Source organism: Athene cunicularia (genome assembly GCF_003259725.1).
Source record: "Athene cunicularia isolate RWA chromosome 5 unlocalized genomic scaffold, athCun1 chr5_part1, whole genome shotgun sequence".
Classification (NCBI taxonomy): Eukaryota; Metazoa; Chordata; class Aves; order Strigiformes; family Strigidae; genus Athene; species Athene cunicularia.
Window position 1 is genome coordinate 16,339,537 of NW_020799101.1, and position 24,956 is coordinate 16,364,492.

The following is a 24,956-nucleotide window of genomic DNA, read 5'->3' on the forward strand; positions in this document are numbered from 1 at the left end:
ATGTAACATTTTTAGGTTGATAAAAGAAGCTGGCAAGCAAGATCCAGAACTGGCGTACATCAGTAGCAATTTTATAACTGGACATGGCATTGGCAAGAACCAGCCTCGTAACAAGCAGATGGAAGTAGAATTCAGAAAGCAAGAAGAGGTAACTGCAAGAAAATTTTTTTTTTTTTTTTTTTTTTTAATAATGTGTGTGTTTTTAAAAACAAAACCCAACAGGCAGAGTCTGGAGCACAGCCATTGGAAGTTCAGGGAATACCCTTGGTTTAACAAATTTACATACTTATTGGAGATACAGAAGTAAAATAAAAAACAACAAACATGTTTGGAGACATTGCTATGTCGTATTATACAAACAGAAATTAAAACTTCATGTAAAATCATGTTTGTGTCTAGTTAGATCAGCAACCATCTAATTCTGCATTTGGGTTAGTAGTACCAATAATACTGTGAAGAAAATCAAGGTTTCTGACATTTTCAGCAGTTTAAGCTGGTTTTATTATTTATCTTTGCTAAAAGTGAATTTGGTAAATCATTAAATGATGTAAATATAAAGCCCCATGATTTTGACCTCATTTAAAGCATGTGGAGTATTTTGGAAGCAAATGAATTTATTCCTCATACCTGTCTGGATTGTCTTTCTGACCTCCCTCCATCTTAATTACTGACCTGCCCCTCAGAATCTTTTCTTAGTATTTAGTAAATAGTATAAAGATTGGAAGTACCAGTTCTAGAATGTGCTCTACCACCCAAGGATGTTTCCACCTCAGAAATTGTTGACAAACGTGTTATCCTGAAAGCAGCTTTTGTTTTTTATACTACAGCTGAAAAACTGTAAATTAATAGGTGGGATCCTCTCCATTGCTAGTGGATATACTAGCTTCTTGGACTCATGTGATTCCACATACCAGATTGTATTCCTAGAAATCTATCTGTTCTAATAGAGTCTTGCTGTGTTTCTGAAAAGATTTTTTTTGTAATAGTTTTATATCAGCATATTTGGACAAGTTTTGGAATGTCTGATCCACTCTCCTTGTTTTTATTAGCTTTTGGTGATTCTGGCGATGGAAACAGATCTCAGACTAACGTCTCAAATTTGTCTCAATTACTTTTGCAGGTTCTTAGAAAATTTCGAGCACATGAGACCAACCTACTTATTGCTACTAGTATTGTAGAAGAGGGTGTTGACATACCAAAATGCAACTTGGTGGTGCGTTTTGATTTACCCACAGAATATCGTTCCTATGTACAGTCAAAAGGAAGAGCTAGAGCACCAATTTCCAATTACATTATGTTAGCAGATACAGACAAAATCAAAAGTTTTGAAGAAGATCTTAAGACGTACAAAGCAATTGAGAAGGTATGAGGTCAAAGATTTTTTTCCTGGTTTTGTGAGATATATCATAGTATTTTTAAAGAGAAAAATCTCTCATCACGTTTTATTCTTGAAATGTTAAGATCCTCAGAAACAAATGCTCAAAATCTGTTGATACCAGTGAAACTGATGCTGAACCCATTGTTGATGATGATGATGTATTTCCACCCTATGTGTTGAGGCCAGATGAGAATAGCCCAAGAGTTACTATTAACACTGCTATTGGACACATAAATAGGTAAGAGACATACTTTTTACCCTGTGTTTGAATAAAAAATTTCTTAGTCTGTCTTGCAACATGGAGGCATAGGCAGGGGTGTTGTACACATTTCCTCTTAGAACTCTTGATAGAATCTTCTAAAGAAAGCAGTCACAGCTGTATGAAGGGATAATTTGGGTTTTGTCTCTTTATCCTACAGAGGTTCTATCTCTGATAATAAATGTAATGATATTGATTGCTATTGAATTAAAATCTGCCCCGAAAACATTCAGTTTCAAAAAGGGTAGTAAGATGATTTTTTTTGTTGTTTTTTTTTTCTCTGACAAGCTAGCTTTAAAAATAAATATATGAAGTGGCTTGTCAAAACTGTGGTAAGATCTTCCACTTCTAATGTTCACATATGTAATAGCAATCTGTTGTCATGTTTAAAAGCAAAAGCATAGTGAATAAGCTGAACATAATATAAGTCCACAAGACAGGTTGGCGTGATTCTAAGGGAGCTAGCCAAATACCATCTTTGTAAGGCCATGGCAATTAGAGGAGATCCTCAGTGACAGGAAAAGATAAATGCTATGATACTTCAAAAAATGCAGGATCCAGGGAGCTACAGTCTGGTCGATTTTACCTTAGTCACATGGAATATTATGTATCAAGTCCTTATGGAAGCAATTTCCAGGCACGTAAAGGAAAAGGGGGTTGGCATCAGCCTGACCAGCCTTGTTGCTTCCTGTATGATGGAGTAATTGACAGTAGAAAATCATTGAATGTCATTTCCTTAAGTGAAGCTTTTGATGCAGTTGCCATAGTACCTTAGTAGTCAAATTCTTGAGGTGCAGACCATTTTGGTGGACTGCCTGGTAAATAAAACCTGGCAAGTCAGTCAGATTCAAAGGGTGTAATGGTAGATGGTTCAAAGTCTAGCTGACAGCTGGTTATATGTGGCATTACTCATGGACCATTAGGAGGTCCGGTACAGTTTAACATCAGCACATTTACATTTGACACAGTTGGGAGAGGGAGAAGTGAGTGCAGTGGAGGAGCCACAAATTGGAGGAATAGGGTAACACTAAACTCGGGAGATTAAACAAGGACAAAATGCAAACTCTGGGACCTGAGGTGGAACAGTCTTGCACGTCATTACAACCTTGGAAGCACCTTGCTGGAGATCAGCTTTGTGGTAAAGGGCTTGGGGGTCTTCTGCTCGATAGTTAGTTGACTACAAGTCAGCAGTGTACCCTTGTAGTGCTCAGAATGGCCTGAAATCATCTTCTGTAGTGTTTACACCGGTAAGGCAAGATTCCACTGAAATGTGTTTAGATTTCAATTTGCAGGTTTTGATGATTTGTAAAATGTTTTGTCAATTTAGGTACTGCGCTAGATTACCAAGTGATCCATTTACACACCTAGCTCCCAAGTGTAAAACCCGAGAACTACCTGATCATACGTTTTACTCTATTCTCTACCTGCCAATCAACTCACCTCTTCGAGCTTCAATTGTTGTAGGTATTTGGGGAAGGAAAGCATGGAAATAAGTAAATATGTTGGTATAGATGTGTCTGTGCCATTTTGAGAATTAGTTTAACTGTTGTTAATGAAAATCACCTTTTCTTTTCCTGTATTGTGTTCCATAACTGTCTTTGGATCACTGTTTGATTTCATTATAATCTGTTTTCCAGCAGTTACTGTTTATTCTAAAGGCAAAGATATTTAGATATTCTTACCAATGCCTTGTTTTTTCACACATGTATGCATCAGTTGTAGCAAAATGTCCTTTATTGGTTTTGATCAATAAATAGTGTGTTGAACTCTTGTAATTTTGTCTTCTGTGGAAAAAGAGTATAAGCTTGAATATTTTCACAAAACTGTCATTGATGTATTTTTGTTTTTAAAATTTTGCTTACCTAATATGTTTGTGTTTAATTAAACATAATAAGTAATTTGCTAATCAAACTAAGATTTTAAGACATACTTAAATGTTTATAGGGTCCTCCAATGAGTTGTGCAAGACTGGCCGAGAGAGTTGTAGCTCTTATTTGCTGTGAAAAACTGCACAAAATTGGTAAGAACTGGAGAAGCAACACCTCTTTGGTAAAGAATATTTTATAATTGAGAAATTGAACATGGTACAGATGTTATTAATATACATGCATTTCTGCTCTAGCCATCTACTATAGCTTCCTTTCTCTTACCTTGTTTTGTGATATGATCATGTACTGACTAATTTAGCTTACACCTTGTAAGCTAAAGTAAAGTTTTCCAGGGGAATCTTGTTACTTAACATATTTTGTCTAAATAGCAAATGTAACATTAATAAAAGACACGGAGATTTGACATTGAATATACTTAATAAATGGGGAAGAGAGTCTTGTTCTCTAGATGTTCTCTAGGTCAGGGACTACATCCTGCAGCCAAAAAATTTGTTTTTTAAAAGTGAATTGTAACAAAATATAACATAGCCCTAAATTTACTGCATTCTCTGTAAATCATGTTCCAAATATAGGACATTGCATAATTACTTTGACTGTCTTGTCTCTAATAAGTGTAATGGAGCATAATCTTTATTGTGGATTGTTTTAAAGAGAATTCTGTGTCATGGGTGCTTTGTTGAAGTACAGAAGTATTTATGTATTTTTTTAAGGAAAAAAATCTGTAGATCTGGGGTTTGTATTTTATTTTTCTGAGTTAAACCTTTTGATCACTAAATTACTACAAATACATGTATCCAAGAATAACACGATCATGGCTCAATTCAGTGTTGAGAGTGCACATTCAACAGTAGTAATTCCCTTTTTTAGAATGATACAGAAATATAACTGTCTTGGCATAACTCCATATGAGTGATTTTTAAATGAGTGTTTCAGTCACTGATTTTTTTTTTTTTTTAATGGGCAAAAGAGAGTTTATTTTTTCTTTATAGAATTCAGTTTTTTTAATTAAAATTCCACATGTTTTCACTATAAATAAGTATTTTTGCCAGAAATGCAACCTTTATCACTCTTTCCCAAAGTTACACTTTTGGAGCCATGTGGTAGTAAGTGTATTTTAAAAACTTAGGTGAGGTTTTTTCATGAACAGTTATATTTACTGCGTCGTATTTGAAGGAATCAAGATTTGGTTGCTCATAATGGTATTTCTTTCTACTCTTTCTTAATATTCAGGTGAACTGGATGATCATTTGATGCCAGTTGGTAAAGAAACGGTTAAATATGAGGAGGAGCTTGATTTACATGATGAAGAAGAAACCAGTGTTCCGGGAAGGCCAGGCTCTACAAAACGAAGACAGTGCTATCCTAAAGCTGTTAGTATCTCTCACTGCTGTCCACATCTCTGATCAAATGCTTTATGTACTGATCAGACAAAATTGCCAACTCGTAAAGTCTTATCTGATAAGATTAAAACAAGTCTTGCATTTGCAGTGGAAATATTTTGCAGTTTTAACTGTATGGAAACTTGCACTATTACCTGAATGAGCTTGTGGGACCGTATTCTTTGAAAGCATGCCAGTAGTTCAAAGAATATACATTCTGTAAAGCTTGACGACTGTATTTGCTTAGTATAGAAATAACTGGGAGGAAAAATTGTCCTGCATTAATATTCTGTATATTTAGTAGAGAACTTAAAGATTTTACTAGAGCAAAGGAAGAATTACTGGCTTCTAGACAAATAATGAAAGATTGAAGGAGGTGCTCAGGGGGTCAGAGTTATCTGCCAGGTGCTAAAGACAGAATTTATTATTTTTTTATTGGATGCTTGGTTTAGTTTGGTGACTTTACTGGTTGAACACAGAATTTTGTAATTTTTGGTTTAAATCTTAGAATACCAAATAAGTATATCTTAAATATTTTTTAAATTTCGTTTTAAATATTACATTTAATACCCTAAAGGAGTCACATAAGATACTTAGTGTAGCTCTGCATTGTTAAGTAACTTATCCATAGATCTGTTACAAGTTTCAGCCACATCATTTTGTAGAATTGGACTTCTTAGTATTTATGGGGGAACGTCAAATACTTTAAAAATAGTAGAAAATGGAGAAAACAAGCTTTGTTAGAGTATTTTGCAACTTTTCCAGAATCTTCTTTCTTCTGCAGTTGTACAGGTTCTGTCTTAAAGTCCTTTGACTAGGACGGGTAACTGATTCAGTAGATAGCATAGTAGTTTCTGATAACCTTTGCATTTCACAGAGAAACCCATAGCCTTTGGTCACATGTAGGAATGTCAGCATATACGCTTGCTGTAGTACGCTACAGTGCTGTTGTACATTCATGTGTAGCATCAGTTATGGTGATAGCCCTTAAGTAATTCCATTCTTGGCATCCTCCAAATGCCCCAGTTTTATTAGCAGTTGAAATAATTGGTTATTAGGAAAGCTTAGGAAAGGATGCCATGACATCACAGAGTATGTTACAGAGGGAACAACAGATGAGAATTTTTTCTTGTGAGACTTCACAAACAGTTTGAATCTTTGTACAGTGTTTCTTAACAAGGAGCACCTTTCTTAGTTCTCTTACCTCACTAGTGATTGTTGGAATAGGGGTGACTTGTAAAATGCACAATTATGGTATGTTTCATTCAGAAGAGTTGATTTGTCAAATGATGCATCATTCTTTCTCAGTTGCTTTTTTAATGCAGAATCCAAGAATAGTTTCTCTTGCTTTTGTACCAACTTTTCACATCTGGAAAAGAAGATTTGGCAAATGTTGAAGGTTTACAGGATCCTCTTGGGCTTAATACAGCTATTAAACTTATAAGTAATTTTCCATTAAGCCAAGGCCATAGTTTTGCTACAGTGTAATTTTAAAATCCAGGACTACATATGTTGCAATTTAGTTTTCGATAAACAGGATATTTTTTGAGACCTACAAAGTAACGAACTCTTAACAAATACAAAGCATGGTTTCTTAAGGTCTATGACAGGTATGAGCAGCAGAGTTAAAAGTCTTGTGGCTGTTGTGAATATTCACATCTGCAAGCTACTTCTATGGTGTAGTGCCTGGGCAAAGGGGCATTGTATTGAATTTTGTTTTGTGTGTTTGTCCCAAGTGTATAAAAAACCATTTTTGACAGTTCTGCTTGGGAAAAGAGTCTGTGTTAATGAAGCTGTAAGTTCAGCCAAGCTTAAATGAAACTTGAATTACTGGGCTGTAGATTTTTTTTTCCTCTGTGTGCACACTTTTACTTTCTTTTTTTTTTTTTTTTTCTTTCCCTTTTTCTCTTCTATTGTTAAGGTCCAAAGACCTTGGACATAAAGCGTGCTCCAGAGTTACTGCCTAAATATGGAAATTGGCTTCAAAACTTCGGTTGTATTTATGGTGAAGTGCTGTCTGTGTTCTGCAGTTAGACTTGCATTTATAACAGCGTGGATACAGAGGTAGTTTAGGGATGTAATGGAAATTGCCTCTTGGCAAACAAGAAGATCTGGGAGTGTCATACTCCCTTAATATAAGTGTTTGGGCAGATCTCATGGCTGCCAGGCCAGACTGCTGACCAAACGATTTTGCTTCAGAAAGAAAGTGTTTCTTAAGTCCAGATTTTTTTTTTTGATTCCTTGTTTTTAGCAATAACTTTCCAAATAAACTTGTGAAACCTTGTTGTAAGAAAAATATGTAGGTGAATTTTTATCATGTTAATGTTGTTGGTTTGTTTGGTTTTTTTTTTTTAGATTCCAGAATGTTTGAGGGATAGTTATCCCAAACCTGATCAGCCATGTTACCTGTATGTAATAGGAATGGTGTTAACAACTCCTCTACCTGATGAGCTCAACTTCAGGAGACGAAAGCTATATCCTCCTGAGGATACAACAAGATGCTTTGGCATATTGACAGCCAAACCTATACCTCAGGTGGAATCTTGCTTCTTTCTTTATTCTGAGTGCCTTAAAACCTGTCATTTTCCACTTATTCTCCACCCCCAGACTGAAGATTTGGAAATAACCATAAATGCTGCTTGTATCAAGTAGCCTCCAGAAATAAACAATAATTATCCATCCAGTCCAGTCACGACTGCATTTCCTGTCTTTAGTGATGGAACAATCTGTTCTATTTTTGCCAAACTTGTGTTTTACAATTTTATTTTTATTATTTTTCAGTGGCGAGTTCAAAATGCTCCTCCTTTTTTGCATGAGGTATGATAGGAGTGGCGTATCAGCTACAGAGATGGCCTGCAGCACTACTTTGTGTATATGAAAGCTATGGTTACGAGTCCTCTCAGCACTCCTAATCTGCAGCAACAGAGAAACTAGGCCATATTAACTGAAATTAGCACTTCTTGCTTTGAAAATTTTTAATAGCTATTTTCTGTGGATGAGACTCAGCTGAGGAAGATTTCTTCAAATTATATTTTCTGTTGTCCACAGAAGAAAATCTTTCAGGGCTATTGCTGGTTTTCACATTTGTTCCTCCATAATGGAAAAGACTTCCATAAGACTTCCATTTTCACTTGATCTTATATAAAGAGAAGAGCTGTAAAACACAAGGAGAACTATTAAAAAAAACCCAAACCAGTCATTCTTTAAGCCTTCAAAATCTCATCTATAGTTGAAGGTCATCAAAGGTAAAAATTTTGATCCAGTTTGCTGTGGGGTCAGGCAAGCACTACCTCAGCATCTAAACTAATCGGTACTCTGTAGGGACATCCTACTCTGGATTTTCTCTTTTGATTTCTTTTGGTTTTTTTTCTTACTTAGATTCCCCACTTTCCTGTGTATACTCGCTCTGGAGAGGTTACGATATCTATTGAGCTTAAGAAATCTGGTTTTACTCTGTCTCTGCAAATGCTTGAGCTGATAACACGACTCCACCAGTACATTTTTTCACATATTCTTCGTCTTGAGAAACCTGCACTAGAGTTCAAACCCACAGAAGCTGATTCAGCCTATTGTGTTCTACCTCTTAATGTTGGTAAGAACAGAGCTCTTGTTTTTTAAATATGTCTTGAATTCTTTTAGCAACATGTTTGTTAATGTTTATGTTAAATTTCAAGTGTTAGCTATAGTAATAATACCACATGTGGTAGTATGAAAATTTGTCAGTTATATTTTTATTACTTCTTCACAATTTCAAATTAGTTCTAACTTGGTGATGTGAGTTGATTTATAGTAGGTTTCAGCTGATGCCATTAGAGTCCAAAATCATATATATGTCCCCTTTGAAAATTTTTTTCAAATAATCAAGTATGTGTACAGAATAAGTAAATTTTGTAATTTACAACTTCCAAGAAAAATTTGGCCTGGAAAACTCTCCCCTGAATAACTGAGCTATGCATTTTCCTTTTTAAGTTGATGACTCCAGCACTTTGGACATTGACTTTAAGTTTATGGAAGACATCGAGAAATCTGAGGCGCGTACAGGCATTCCCAGTACACAATATACAAAAGAAATGCCTTTTATTTTCAAGTTAGAAGATTACCAGGATGCAGTTATCATTCCACGGTGAGTACTGTACACATACTTTAAGTATGTGCCCACTGTACTTATACAAACACTTCTAATAAGGGGATGTTAATATCTGCAACAGAATTGTCTGTAAGAAACGTATGCTATTAATTTGAAGATATCTGGTGGTGTCTCAAATAATTTAAAGATACTTTTTAGTCAACAGTTAATCTTATGTAGTAGGATTTAAGTGTTTAGACCTCTCAAGACTCATTACCTTTTATTAGGAATAGTAGAGTTCACCACAACGCTTATGTAGTATTCTGATAAAATGTATTGACTTCATAAAGAACTGACTCACAAAAACAATTTTAATTTGAAAGACTGAGTGGAAGTCATGTTCTCTGGTTGATGCTTATTCACACCAAAGGCCTGCTAAAGGAAGGTATGCTGTTGGTAGATGGAAAAATTAACAATTGAAATAGACCAGTTAAAAGAATCTTTTTACTGAGTGGTATTTAGAGGAGAATTTTGCATCATTTTATGTACTAGATAATGCAAAGGTTCTCTGGAATTGGTAGGTTTTGTGGAGACTTAATTATTTCCTATGTCATGTTTGGTATGATGTGAAAAAAGAAAATGGACTGACTGGCTTGTGCTTGTACCTGGTATATCATAAACAATGGTAATTGCAGAATATATGTGAAAGATAAATACTGGTATTTTGTTTTGGCCTTATCTGTGGTAGAATTTTTCTTTAAATGTCTTCCTACCAGTGCTGATGAGTACTGTGGTAAAACTGCTAGTGTTAAAATGTGGTTATGGACCATCACTGTGTATAAGCATAGCTTCACATGATCAGAGTTCACACGGTAGAAGCAGCTCGCAGGTGGTGCAAATTAGCACAGTGGCTGGGCTTCAGTGGAGTTCTGGTATTCTCCCTGTCTGAAGATCTGGCCACAGTGACTAAACCAGTATTATTATGCTCTCTTTCCTCTCTTTAATTTTGACTGGGGTGGGGCTGGGATAGGTGGCTGAATACATCTCTTTTATGAGAATTATTAGTTGTCATCTGATAATGTTCAGGCTTGGGAGAAACCAAAAAAATTTTTGCCCTTGTTTTATACATAAGAAATCTCTGAATGTCAAGTACTTCTGTTTTCAGTCAACAGAAAAATGGTGGAAATACATACTTGTCTTTCTCTATCCTACTTGGTTGTAAGCTTCTCAGGGGAGGCATAATACAGTAACTGTGTATTGGTACAGTTCTAATTTTTCAGAATAGGCATGATTGTGAATAAGATAAGAAAAAAGGATTTCCTGAAAGCTCCTTTAACTAGCATGTTCTTCAGTGAAAAGTTCTGACAGCCTGGGAATATGATTTTCTTGATTTTTGGCTTTGGAAGACAACTGAAGAGAGTCATTAATAGTGTGTTGATCTTAGAGATGTCTATTTAGATATTTGAGTAGAAGCTTAAAATGATAGATGCAGCAGATCAAAGTACAAAATAAGCTCATATACAATTCTAAATATTGAATGTTGATTTTATTATTATTTTCCTGTGCATGTTTATCACCATAGTATCCAGTGAGCATCAGTAGCCAAAATAAAGGTGTTGACAGCATTCTGGCTTTATTTTTCTAATATTTTGTCTGTTTTACAAGAACTGCACTGTCCTTGGAAGGCTTGTGAATCTACCTTAGTACATATTTGGCATTTTGTATTTTAACTTCATTTGGAGGAGGATTTGGTTAAAGTGCCAGTTTAGATAGGAGGTAGTACAATCTTTGTATACAGTAAAATTCCATTTCTACTGGTTGTGGCACATAGGAGACTAGACATTAGAAAGCTGAATTGTCAAGTTTAGTTCTTAGATGTTTGGAATTAAGAAATTATCATTTGCAGCATTACTCTTGGAGATTGTTGTCCAGAGCTTGATTTTGTATTAGCTATTGAAGACATAAATCCTGCATTTAATTTAAATGTTTCTGTAGAGGGAATGACATATATTATAGATTGACTTTACTTCTTCCTTATGTTATAGGACACTTTTCATTTAGTATTTGAGTTAGCTAAACAAATGGTTTCTCCAACAAAAAACTCACCAACCAAAAACTCAAGGGAGCTATTTAGCAGGTTATCACCTGACCACATTAGAACATGAAGAATTTAGCAGCAGCTTTACTCTAATGCTATAACATATGCCAAAATATTTGTTATTTTTTAGGTATCGAAATTTTGATCAGCCTCATCGATTCTATGTAGCTGATGTGTACACTGATCTTACTCCACTCAGTAAATTCCCTTCCCCTGAATATGAAACTTTTGCTGAGTATTATAAAACAAAGTATAATCTTGACCTTACCAATCTCAACCAGCCACTGCTGGATGTGGACCACACATCTTCAAGGTAACAACAGTCATATTTGTGTCCAGTGTTTACAGTTTGACAATAAATTGCATTTTGTCTTTTTGTTTTTTAAAAAAAAGAATTATGAGATAAAGATGAGGGCTTGTGTTTTCCAAAATAATTAACTGATTTTTTTTTTCTTGAGGGGAGCTTAATTTATAACAACTGTAAGTTGAGTCCATTTTTTTCCAAAAGTGTCACTTGACAATACATTGCGGTTGAATACTGAGAATAGGTCATCGCTTCAGAAAGTTTAGACTAGTAAGTTCTATTCATTAATTATGTACTTACATTAAAGTATTTTCACATGGTTTTTAGACTTAATCTTTTGACTCCTCGCCATTTGAATCAGAAGGGGAAAGCACTTCCACTAAGCAGCGCTGAGAAGAGGAAAGCAAAGTGGGAAAGTCTGCAGAATAAGCAGGTAAAATAGAAGTATCTAAATTAAAGTTGTCCTTCTCTTGAAAGTGATCTGATGACTGCCCTTCCAGGTAAAATTCTTTTCTTCCCCACTCCTCTCCCCAGATACTGGTTCCAGAGCTCTGTGCTATACATCCTATTCCAGCATCATTGTGGAGAAAAGCAGTTTGCCTCCCCAGCATACTTTACCGCCTGCACTGCCTTTTGACAGCAGAGGAACTAAGAGCTCAGACAGCCACTGATGCTGGTGTAGGGGTTAAATCACTTCCTGCAGATTTCAGGCATGTATTTTTTTTAATGTATTTTTCAATATGATATCTGGCTTAATTGGAAAACAAGATGGAAACTTAGTCATTAGTGCATGAATTTAAAGCTTGATACCCTTTTGTTTAACTGGTCAGTTTTCAGTGAAACAGTTTTAAAAGATTTGTGAATGGTGAAGTTAGATGCTGCAGTCACTGTTCTTTTCAGAAGAACATGACTTTTTTTCAAACATGTATGTGCATGTAGAGTTGCCTTGTGATAATTAACAAAATTAGCATGTATCTTTACAGATATCCTAACTTGGACTTCGGATGGAAAAAGTCTATTGACAGCAAATCCTTCATCTCTATTCCTAACTCCTCTTTAGTAGAGAACGAAAATTACTGTAAGCACAACACAATTGTAGTCCCTGAAAATGCTGCACATCAAGGTGCTAATAGAACCTCTTCTGCAGAAAACCATGACCAAATGTCTGTGAGTTACAGAACACTGCTCAATGAGTCACCCAGTAAACTCCAAATTGATGTCTCGGCAGAACTTGCAGCAATTAATGGTGTTTCTTATAATAAAAATCTTGCCAATGGCAATTGTGATTTAGTTAACAGAGACTTTTGCCAAGGAAATCAGCTGAATTACTGCAGGCAGGAAATACCTGTACAACCAACTACCTCATACCCCATTCAGAATTTATACAACAGTGAGAACCAGCCCAAGCCCAGCAATGAATGTACTCTACTGAGTAATAAATACCTTGATGGAAATGCTAACAGATCTACCTCAGATGGATGCCCCAAAATGGCAGTGACCACCAGTACTTCAAAAGCTATTAATCTTTCAAAAGACAGAGCAGATTCTGGAAACAACCCTTCCAGTGGGTACTCCTCAAAAACTCTTGGTCCTAATCCTGGTCTTATTCTTCAAGCTTTGACTCTTTCAAATGCTAGTGATGGATTTAATCTGGAGCGGCTAGAAATGCTTGGTGATTCATTTTTAAAGCATGCCATCACTACGTACTTGTTTTGCACTTACCCTGATGCTCATGAGGGACGGCTGTCATATATGAGAAGCAAAAAAGTAAGTACTAACAGTCCAGTGATACTATGTAAAAGTCATGCTGTAACAACCTGTATCTATTTTTTTTCTAGAAAATTGAGTGGCAACAGGTTGATATTATTCCACAGCTTTCCTGATTATACATTGGGTAGCATGCATGTTAGGAATAAGAATATGGGACTACAGGATTAATATTGCCGTAACTGTTTTCTACAGTTCATTTTAAATCTAAACCAGCTGAGTACCAGCCTAAGAAAGGACAGGACTGAATAGAACTAAGAATTTTGGGTTAATAAGAATGTTTGGTGGACTGATCTCTAGAATTGTATTGAGTAGAAACTTCTTAACAGGAGTGCTTGAATGAAGGATTGATGTAGCAGCACAGAGCCTTAGGTAGTAGCTTTATTTGATCTTTCCTTTTTTCCCCTCAATAAGTTACTTTCCTTGAAAACTTTTAGCATGACCTTACAGGAACACTAGAAATGAAACAACAAAGATTGTTACAGAACTGTTGCTTCAAAACTTTTGAAAATATTTTAAAGTAAATGTAAACAGTAGGGAGAAGAGTCTTCAGTTTACTGGTGCTGTTTTTATATTCTGGAATAATCAATCATGTGAAAGTTTGTTTTCTTCGGGTTTTTTTTCCCCACATAATGTGATAACTTGAATTCAGTTCCTAGGATGTGATTGTCTACCTCTAATAAGATGCATCACTCTGAGAATTAAATGATGGGGTAGTTTAATCATGGAAAATAAGGAGGGCTAAATAAATGGCACGGTTCAAGTAAATGAAGTGATTGAATATTCAAGTTCAAATTTCTAGACTTTAAAAACAAACACAGAAAGTGTGTTTAAAATGAGAAATGAAGATCAGCAGTTGATAGTTGAAGTATGTTTGTGTATGTGACTGCTTTTTTCCCTTCCAAGTATTTAAAAAAAAATGTGGAGGCTAAGAAAATAACATCTGGATTGTGAGTTAATAAGGCTTTCTTTTATGGAATTGTTTTAACACTTTCTGCTGACAAGATTTGGGTCAATCTACCAATATAGCAGTCATTTTTCATTCCAAATCTAGTCAGAATGTTGATTATTAATAACACTTTTACAGGTTATATTTACTGTTATTTAGAAAGTAACAATAATTTTGTTTTGCAAAGAGAATTCAATCTATCAAATTTCTTTAAGTGAAATTGTCACCCCTAGTATGCTTGGCCTAAGAAAAAAAAAATCAAACCAACCAAACAAAAACTAAAACCAAGCCAAAAATTTTTAAAATGTGGTTGTACTATAGGAAGAAAGTGATGTCTTCCCAGGGCTTGGTTTTGGGGCCACTCCTGTTTAACATCTTTATCAGTGATCTAGATGAGGGGATCAAGAGCACCTTCAATAAGTTTGCAGATGAAACCAAGATGGGCAGGGGTGTTTGTTGATCTGCTCAAAGGTTGGAAGGGTCACAGAGGGCAGATCAATGGCTGGATCAGTGGGCTGAGACCAACTGTATGAGTTTCAGTAAGGCTGAATGCCGGGGGCTGCACTTGGGCCACAACAACCCCAGCAGCGCTGCAGGCTTGGGGAGGAGTGGCTGGAGAGCTGCCAGTCAGAGAGGGACCTGGGGGGCTTGATTGACAGCTGGCTGAACAGGAGCCAGCAGTGTGCCCAGGGGGCCAAGAAGGCCAATGGCATCCTGGCTTGTGTCAGCAATAGCGTGGCCAGCAGGGACAGGGAAGGGATCTGACCCCTGTACTCGGCACTGGTGAGGCCGCCCCTCGATTCCTGTGTTCAGTTTTGGGCCCCTCACTCCAAAAAGGACATTGAATGACTCAAGCGTGTCCAGAGAAGGGCAACGGAGCTGGTGCAGGGTCTGGAGCACAGGTCGTACGGGGAGCGGCTGAGGAACTGGGGGGGTTTAGTCTGGAGAAGAGGAGGCTGAGGGGAGACCTCATCGCCCTCTACAGCTCCCTGAAAGGAGGGTGCAGAGAGATGGGGATGAGTCTCTTTAACCAAGTAACAAGCAATAGGACAAGAGGGAATGGCCTCAAGTTGTGCCAGGGAAGGTTTAGACTGGATATTAGGAAGCATTTATTTCCAGAAGGGATTGTTGGGCGTTGGAATGGGCTGCCCAGGGAGGTGGTGGAGTCCCCATCCCTGGAGGTTTTAAGTGTAGGGTCGATTTAGCGCTTAAGGATATGGTGTAGTTGGGAACTGTCAGTGTTAGGTTAATGCTTGGACTGGATGATCTTCAAGGTCTTTTCCAACCTAGACGATTCTGTGAAAGCTGAACTCATTGAGAACCAGAGAAAATGCATAATGGTACGAGATCTGGCTTGACTGTAAAATTATTTTGCTCCTTTTTCCATTTTAACTTATTCCTATGTAAATCTATGTCCAGAGGTTTACCAGAATGTTTTTCTTTAAGGTCAGCAACTGTAACTTGTATCGCCTTGGAAAAAAGAAAGGACTGCCTAGTCGTATGGTGGTATCGATTTTTGATCCCCCTGTGAACTGGCTTCCTCCTGGATACATAGTAAACCAGGACAAGAGCAACACTGATAAGTGGGAGAAAGATGAAATGGTAAGAATTTATGTTGAGGAATAATTATTCACATGTCTGTATTCTCTGATCCCAGCCTTCAGCTCCCTGGGTGTTTTGCTGTGTTTTCAGAAAAAATAGGTAATTTTGTATCTTTGATTCCTTTCTAAAACTTCCCTCTAACAGGGAAAATGAGAGGAAAACTGATCCTGAATAGAACCAGAAGTAAGGAAATTTATGGAACATTCTTAATAATGAGTGTATATATTAATGGAAAAGCAGAGAAGAGCAGCTTTTTTGCTTGTAGTTAAGAGTGCTCTCAGGTTTTTTTCTGAAATATTTGCTGGAAACTTTAAATGGAATTATCATTATTGGTTTTGCTGTAATATGTATAGGCAGAAGACTTGTTTAATATATGAGTTCAGCCTTATATATGAAAAGGGAATTGCTGTTTTTCACAGGGCTGAGACAAAATGAAGATTAGAGCTGCCTTGAGACAATGTTCAATATTGGTTGCTGTTAGCAGCTAACAGCTACACCATGGAGAGCTACCTCTCATCCAAAATACAATGCTGGTTTAGACATCCTCCTCACTGTCTATCACCAAAAGCTTCAGAATGACAAATCTTAATGAGGAATGAGTCAGATTGTTTTTCTGACGAAACTCATTGTATTTCGAGAGTAGTAGTGCATGTATAAGAAAGATCACTGATCACAGCAGTCAGTAATGTAGTCTTTAAGTGTTTGGGACTGGTGTGGAGGTTGGGGAAGGAGGTGGAAGGATTTTTTTTTCTCCCAATTCTGACCACACTTGAGTTGTGGAACCACCAGAGGGCATATGAGAGGACTGTTAGGTAGATGTTCTGTGCAAATAAATGTTTATTGCAGAATAAACCAACCTGATTATTGTGGTTCTGTACTGTGCCAAGATTTCCTTTCAAAGAGACTTACTGCTATACCTTCCTAAAAATAAGGTAGCAAGTTTGGGACAGGAGCTAATCATTGGTTTTAACAAGCTTTCAGTTCTTCATAACTTCTCAGTGGCCTCTTCTCCTTTGCTAGTCACTGTTTATTTGAAAATAAACCACACAATTTCAGACCAAATACAGGCAGTGATGCTACTAAGTGTTTTTTTTGTGCCAAGGAGATATTTTGCTTTTGGCTGTAAATTTCATTCATCCATGGGCTGGTGAAATGGGGCTAGAAATCTTGTATCATTATGATAAATTACTACTAAAACATTCTAGTCAAATGTTGGTATTTTTTGTGTTATCAAGCTTTATTAAGGGGAATAATCTTCCTTTGTTCATTTGATTAAATATCTGATTTCCAAACAACCATGAAAAAAGGACTTACATGTATTTATCATCAGCTTGTAAGTGGCCATAACTTACTCAAAATCAGGTATTCTTTAAGAGGTTCTTTCTTCTGGGGTTCTTTGTTGATTTATTTTTGAAATGTTGTCTAATGATGAAAAAAATCAACTATCAGAATCGCTTTGTGGCTCCTTTACTTACTGTTCATTCTTATCACTTAGAAATTTTTTTTTTTTTTTACACAAAAAATGATAGGCAGACAAGTTAGGGTAGTTCATCTAGCTGCCCTGCTAACTAAAATTAATTTTCTTTAAGAAACTTGTGGATGAAATTGTTGTAAAAATGAAATTTATCATTTGTTAAATCTTCAAAAACAGACACAAAAATGTGTTTTGCATCATCCATATAGACATGTCTCATTCAGAGAGTGTATTTTTATTTCAGTGACAGATTATGACAGGTGTTGTGTAACAAGAACAAAAATCAGCATTAGTTTTAGCTGGGACTGGTTAAATTAGTCTTATTTTGAGCATTATACTGCTTTTAATATCGAATATAACTATTTCAAGTCAAATTCTGCTATCTCTCTAATCAGTTAAAGTTACAGAAACTCCTGCTGCATATATGTGAGATGGGTAATTACAGCAGCACAGACTCTTTTGGCACAATGTCTAAACTGTGAATTTCTATAGCTGCTTTTTTTATTTCTTTTTATTTCATTACTGAATCTGACTAACCCTGCTCCTTCCTGATGAGGAACATGGTGATGTTTTTGATCCTTAGATGGTTTCAAGTGCTGCCTAGTGCATCTTACAGCTGCCACCCATCTACACCTCTAGGGAGTTGTGTATTTGGCCCAAAGGGAGAGAGGTTCCCAGTGGTAGCATGGGGTTCACAGATTGGCAAGATAAGGTGAACTGAGATCCACAGTATGACATACATAGATTGAGGGCGGATAGAGGCTGTTTTACTTGATTCAAAATGGTGTTGGCTTTCAGGACCCAATCCAGAAAAGCACTTTGAATTTGATCTTGCTCCTATCAAATTCAGTGGCAGAATTCCTGCCGATATCAGTGATGCTGGGCTGAGCCTCTGAATAGTCCTTTTGATGTCAGGAAGACTACTTGTGCATTTAGCTAATATGTTTAAGTGCTTTCCTGGATTGGGGCCATAGCAATGTATAGCTTGGGCATATCTGTGTTTAATTTATAATTTACATCAGTCTGTAACTATTTGCTCAATATGAGCAGGGAAAAGACATGAGACATCATTAGTTTTGCTGTTGTGGGTATGTATGTAAGTATTAGAAAACCGGTGACAATTTTAACCATTTAATTTAAGGCTGTAAGTATAGCCTGAAATATAAACTTAAAAAATGTATTTGTTTAAAGGATGGGTTTAATACAAGTTGCCGTTGCACTGAGTTGTTATCCTGCTTCATGTATACATATGTGTATATATATGTATACATATATATGTATAATATTCGGTTTAAAAACAAACAACAAAAACCTGTATTACAGAAGTGTGCCATTTGGTTTGCTTTTCCATTTTTAGACAGGCTGTATTGATTCACTAAACTTACTTTCTACTAGTTTGCCAAATAGACTGGATTAATTTACAGCTAACCGTTTGAGAGCATAGATGAAAGTATTTTGCTGCTTTGAGTGCTGATTATTGAAGAATTAGGGTAAAGTCTATAGTTGTTTCTCCATTTGTGTGTCCTGAAACTGAGGTGATTGTGACTGTAGTAAACCCTGCAAGTCCCTTAGTGTTTGCCATAGAAGGATGTAGAAAGAATCTTCAAAATTTCATTGATTCAATACTTGTAATAGCCTTACTTGGCAGATAAAAAGAAGGATGCATCTAAAACTGTTTCTTGTACTTCTCTAAATTTGTTAGTTTAGAGTTCTTTCTTTTGTTTAATTTGGTGTGCCATTGTAATGTTTAGTGTATTTAAAGTTAATTGTATGTGCATCACATTCAAATAGAAGCATGAATTCCTATGAAATGCGGCATGTGTTATACACAGAACATGTGCTATTATAGGTTAGTTATAAAGAGTTTGTATTCCAAGAAAATTATTCTAGTCTTAGAATGCTAGTACCAATTGAGGCCGTATTGTACATCTGATCAGACAATATAGTTAGGAACATTTAAAAAACAGTCTTATTATTAGCAGACACTATGCAAATCCTACTTTTCTGACCATTCTGGCATAAAAGTTTCTCATTTCCCTCTTAAAGTACTGTATTTTCTGCATTCTTTCACAGACAAAGGAGAACTTGTTGGCTAATGGTAAACTTGATGATTATGATGATGATGAAGAGGATGAAGACCTAATGTGGAGGTTACCCAAGGAAGAAACAGACTTTGAAGATGATTTTCTGGAGTATGATCAGGAGCATATCAAATTCATTGATAATATGTTAATGGGATCAGGGGCTTTTGTGAAGAAAATTTCTCTCTCACATTTTTCAACCACTGATTCAAACTATGAATGGAAAGCGCCCAAAAAGTCATCCCTGGGTAATGTTCCGTTTTCATCAGATTTTGATGATTTTGACTATAGCTCTTGGGATGCTATGTGCTATCTGGATCCTAGCAAAGCTGTTGAAGAGGATGATTTTGTAGTGGGCTTCTGGAATCCATCAGAAGAAAACTGTGGTGTTGATGCAGGAAAACAGTCTATCTCATATGACTTGCATACAGAGCAGTGTATTGCTGACAAAAGCATTGCAGACTGTGTGGAAGCCCTGTTGGGCTGCTATCTGACCAGCTGTGGTGAAAGAGCTGCTCAGCTTTTCCTGTGTTCACTGGGGCTGAAGGTGCTCCCTGTAATTAAAAAGACTGATTGGGAAGGCACTTTGTGTGCTACCAGAGAGAATTGTAACAGTGAGCAGAAGAACCTTTCACCAAACTCTGTTTCTGCTTCTGTAGCTAATTCAGAGACTTCCCTGTATAAAGACCTGGAGTATGGCTGTTTGAAGATTCCACCAAGGTGTATGTTTGATCACCCAGATGCTGAAAAAACCCTAAATCACCTTATTTCTGGTTTTGAAAACTTTGAGAAGAAAATAAACTACAGTTTTAAGAACAAGGCTTATCTTCTTCAGGCATTTACTCATGCCTCGTACCATTATAATACCATTACTGGTAAGTTGTCTTAAACTAGGGGTTTTTCCTGTATTGTAAATGCAAGAGAAGCAGTATACGTTGTGTTCCCATACGGAGTCTTTTTTTAGACATCACATACACTTTAAGAAATCAATAGTTTCTGAATACAAATTCTTAGAAAATAGTATCTTGCCCCTTGATTAGAGGGGGATGTACACTTGTTGAAGCTGTATCTCAATAATTATTCATATTTTGACTTGACATGGATAGAAGATTTACTGAAGCCTAACCAAATTTTGGCAAAGAGCAGCATTTTTGATCTTTGATGTTGTATCAGTAGTTGTATATGACTGACATGAGATTCTCATTTAGCTGGAATAAGTTCTTGTAGAACTCTGGAAAGTTGCAGTGTACCTCTAGAAGTAGCGATTGTATTTTGCAAGTGTATTTAGCAAATTTGTCCAGTGTTTTAGTCCCAAGAATATATCCTTTGAGTGTACTTCTGAAGATTAAAAGTAGAGCATACAGCTTTGGTTAGCTGAATTGTCTATAGGATAGCAAAAGGAGACTTCCTTTTGAAGTTGTGAATTGGAAGGCTTAATTTAGGTCTAGGCATTTTATTGTGTAAATATTTAAAGTCAAAGTTTGAAGCAGTTGACTAAATCAGACTAAATATTAATTTCAGGTTAACTACTTAATGTTTCTGTACACGATCTATCAAAGCTTTTACAGCAGTACAAATTTGTATTTCTGTAATCTTGAATTACTTTTGCTTATACTAATTAATATAGTATTCATTCTAAAACTTGAAATATTTTCCTATGATAATACACAATTAAAACCAAACCGTGATAAAGTTCTAACCCTATTTAAAGTGAATGGCAAATTCCTATACAGTCAGCAGTCTGAATTTTTCCCCATAGTGAATTGGTTCCTTATTCCAAGGAGTAAGAAGGCTCTACTTTAATTAAAGAAATAAGTCATTCTGAAATGTTAGTACATTGGGAAACAGTTCTGACAGAACACTGAAACACACTCTGTTGGTTTTCCATTCTAGGTAATATTATCCACATATATATTTACTTTTTATAAATATTCCACAAAACATAGTAGATTATTCTTTTTATATATATACTAGCAAACAGAAACCTTGAAGCATAGTGTCTAAATGAAATTATGTTGTTGGTAGCAGAAACTTTTGATTCTGTTTCTATTTACTAGAACAAACAACTATGAATTGCTGTTACCTGCAACTTCTAAAGAGTAGCTAGCAGTTGAGATCTGGCATCTTAGGTTCAGCTGCTATAAAAGAAACTTAGTAGTAGGCATTTCACTCTCATGTTACTTCTGCAGTAATTTTGTCTGTCTTCTCTACCCACGTATCCCTGCTTGCCTTAAGAGGGTTTTTTTCTTTTGTTTATATTCTAAAAATAGGCTGCCATAGCTTTCCATTCCCATGTCCTGTCAATTTTCCAAGTGGCAAAGGCTTGGCAATTTTAGTTTGCAGTTTAAAAGACCCATTCTGACTGGGAATCTTTGTCAGTGCTTTTTGAGAAATCTAAACGTGTGCAGATTAGATGAAAAATCTCAGATCGTATGTTTCCCCTGCTTTTAATACACTTTATTCACTTTTTTGAGGTTTAATTGTTGTTTTCAGATCAGTGTGCTGGTTGAATCTCTTGATTTTACTTTTTTGATGTTTCTCAGCACAATGTGAAGATCCTGAGTAAAAGCATTAACTGATTATAAACAAGTGTTTTGCTGACCTGACAAATTACCATTTGGTTCAAAAATGGGTTTATTATTAGATATAACTTCTGCTCTTTCTGACTTTTTTTTTTTAATTCAGTAACAATCTCTTTAAACAAAGATACCTGTTTTAAAAACCAGATTGTCTTTAAGCATTGGTTAGTTTGTGGAATTTACATGGCAGTGTACCAAACCTCTTATCCAGAAAGGCCTGGAAAGAATGTGTGTATTAAACTTAATTGTGGTGTTATACATTCTTTTATTTCCAACGCTTTAAGATTGTTACCAGCGCTTAGAATTCCTGGGAGATGCAATTTTGGACTACCTCATAACCAAGCACCTTTATGAAGACCCACGGCAACACTCTCCAGGAGTTCTTACTGACCTACGATCTGCTCTAGTCAATAATACCATTTTTGCATCATTAGCTGTAAAGTATGACTACCACAAGTACTTCAAAGCTGTCTCTCCTGAACTGTTTCATGTTATTGATGACTTTGTGCAGTTTCAAATGGAAAAGAATGAAATGCAAGGAATGGATTCTGAGGTTAGTGGAAGTAGAAGAAATGTGTTCAGTATCTGATTTGAAGGATGTCACTGGATTTCTTAGAGTGCTGCGCATTTTTGTAATGTTTTAGTTTTATGCACACCGCAACTAAAGAAGCAAGCTCCCGATAATAAAGCATAGAATATGCAAAGTAAAATAAAGCCTTCAGAAAGTATAAGTCAATAACAACATTCAGAAAATAATTAAATGGAAGGCAGTTTTCCTCCAGGTTTTTCTGTGACACTTTATTTCAGTCGCTGTTTTGCTTTTGTGTTGTTGTTAGAACAACATGGTGTGTGTGGAGGGGGAAACACTTAGCTTCACTGCCTGATTGGAAACACTACTATACCATAAAATTGTGATGAAGAGTTACTGAGTCACATAATGCTGACTCAGGAAAGGATATCCATGCATCATGAACAGTACTACCTTGGCACAGTGCTGGTATTATTTAATGTAGCACACCGACAAAGATTTCCACTGTTTTCCTTCTGATGATTTCTGCTGGATCATGTGTTATTGCACTGTACTCAAGTGTGTTTGACATGCTCCTAAAGGCTTTATATCTGATAGGGAAACATATGCATCTTTCAAATAAGCCACTTGGAAAGTAGTTTAACTGAAGATGTGCAAACACAGATCGTACCTGTGCCATGCAGGAAGGCTAATGATAATGAACATCTATTTGCTGGAGAATGTACTAAAACTAATTGTTTTAGAGAAGCTGCTCAGAAAAATGTATGAGAGCAAGGACCTTGTGAGTCAAGTTCTAATCAGGGTCCTGGAAGAGAGAGACTTTCTCATTATCCTTTCTTTAAAAGTTTTTTTTATCCAGTAGATATCCCTAATAGTCTGTCTTCTGGAAGATGACCAATCTCTTAAAAAATACTATGAGGATACTCTAGCACCGAATAAATGTTATATTTGTCTTTAAGTTCTTTCTGATACACAATTTAAAAGTTTGGTAATTAAAATACTTCAGTTATGTATATGTGTTTACAGCCCTTGCACTCTGTAGCAGAGTGAAATCCATATGTTTTATGGGAAGATTCAGAAAACATGGACTAAGAAATTTGCCACTCAAATTTAGATAATATAAATCATTTTACATCAGAGGATCAAACTCTGGTTTATCTGTCTTGTTTTCTTCACAATATGAGTGAAAAGGCTAAAAACTTTTAAGAGCTCATAGTAGTGATTTTTAGCTTTGTTCAGCTTTTGCTAGTGTGCAGAAAGATTGCCTGCAAACTTCCACCAAAGCTGTAACCAAATTGTGTGATAGCTGTTTCAAATAAAATTCTTGTTTCACTCTCCCTACGCCTGCTCCCTATCTTGGTCTGGCACTGAATTACTGAAACTCTTATTTCATCAGAGTTAATGCAAGAGTCTTTGTTTCTGCAGTTCATGCCAGCTAGACTGGTTTCCATGTGTGTCTCCACGTCATCTGCTTTTCTTTTTTCAAATCTCACTTCTGAAACATCTGTTGTCCCTTGCCTTATAGCTCTTAGTTTCTCTCTCCTTCTGTTATTTCAGTATAACTCAAAAGTGCTTCAGTTTGCACTTGGTATGAAATACGCTATTCAAAACAGTTGAATTTGTTTTTTAACATCAAAATTCCCATTTGGAGTGTGTATACATCAGGTCTGACTTCGTTTGATTTATTTTGGGTAGAAATATTGTGTGGGACTAGTTTATGAAGTATTATGGTGACTCTTAAGAGGACTGAATTGGGTTTTAAACCCCAAATAGAGGCCAAATGGAGTGAGAGGGTAGCTGCTGGGGAAAAAGACTGACAGAAACTTACTTCCCTTTAGGCAGAGGAGAGTAATGGTCAAAAACTTTGTTTTCAGGTTACTTTATTTTGACTTAGGTGAATGTATATTATATATTTGAGGGTGTTTTTTTTTAAAGTATTAGATTAAGACCTTTAAGACATACTGAAAGTTTAGTTTTAATAATGAGAGTAGACTGTTGTCCTAAATTAATAGCATAAAAGGAAACATTGCCTGCTACATTTAAATAATACCAAAGTGTGCCTGTTAGCTCGGTCTGATATTGCTGATTATCAGTTATTAATGGCTTATTTTACTAGTGCTTGTTTTATGCTTGTCTTCTGAGGTAAATGAGGTAAGGAAAGGTACATCCGACTTTCATCCAGAGATTGGATTTACAGATTTTAAAGTCTCCTCCTAGGAGATGTTTAATATATGAACTCTTCCTTTGTTATGAGTGGCTTTCTAGTATTAACTGATAGAGGCAAGTCTGTTTCTTATTGGGAAAAACAGACCCGTGGTGAAATCCTACAGAAGTAATACAGGAGGAATTCACAAAGCATATAAGGTCTCTGTACAAAATGGTGTTTAGGATTTTTTTTTCACATTTGAAAAATGATATATCCAGCAACTTGGTTTCATTGGGGAATAAAAGAACAATTTCGCTGTGGAAAGTTGTCAATGGATAACTTAAAGGAGGCAGCTCAGGAGAGGATGTAAGAGAGTTACATTTCTGAAGATCTTTGCTTTATTTTAAAAGAAGCAATTGTTTCTTTCTTTCTCCGCCCCGTCTCTCTCCCCCCCCC

At 36.1% G+C, this 24,956-nt stretch overlaps 1 protein-coding gene across 1 annotated transcript in view; it reads left to right on the plus strand.

Moving 5' to 3' along the window:
* Positions 1-24,956, plus strand: part of DICER1 (dicer 1, ribonuclease III) — a 50,195-nt gene that overhangs the window by 19,738 nt on the left and 5,501 nt on the right. Inside the window, exons 10-25 of the mRNA XM_026849251.1 lie at positions 16-148; positions 1,121-1,363; positions 1,462-1,616; positions 2,965-3,097; positions 3,582-3,657; positions 4,757-4,896; positions 7,261-7,440; positions 8,284-8,497; positions 8,875-9,028; positions 11,200-11,382; positions 11,701-11,806; positions 11,908-12,083; positions 12,357-13,140; positions 15,536-15,691; positions 19,239-20,121; positions 22,110-22,378. Of these exons, the coding sequence (XP_026705052.1) occupies positions 16-148; positions 1,121-1,363; positions 1,462-1,616; positions 2,965-3,097; positions 3,582-3,657; positions 4,757-4,896; positions 7,261-7,440; positions 8,284-8,497; positions 8,875-9,028; positions 11,200-11,382; positions 11,701-11,806; positions 11,908-12,083; positions 12,357-13,140; positions 15,536-15,691; positions 19,239-20,121; positions 22,110-22,378 (3,985 nt within the window). The remainder of the gene's footprint in view (positions 1-15; positions 149-1,120; positions 1,364-1,461; positions 1,617-2,964; positions 3,098-3,581; positions 3,658-4,756; positions 4,897-7,260; positions 7,441-8,283; positions 8,498-8,874; positions 9,029-11,199; positions 11,383-11,700; positions 11,807-11,907; positions 12,084-12,356; positions 13,141-15,535; positions 15,692-19,238; positions 20,122-22,109; positions 22,379-24,956) is intronic.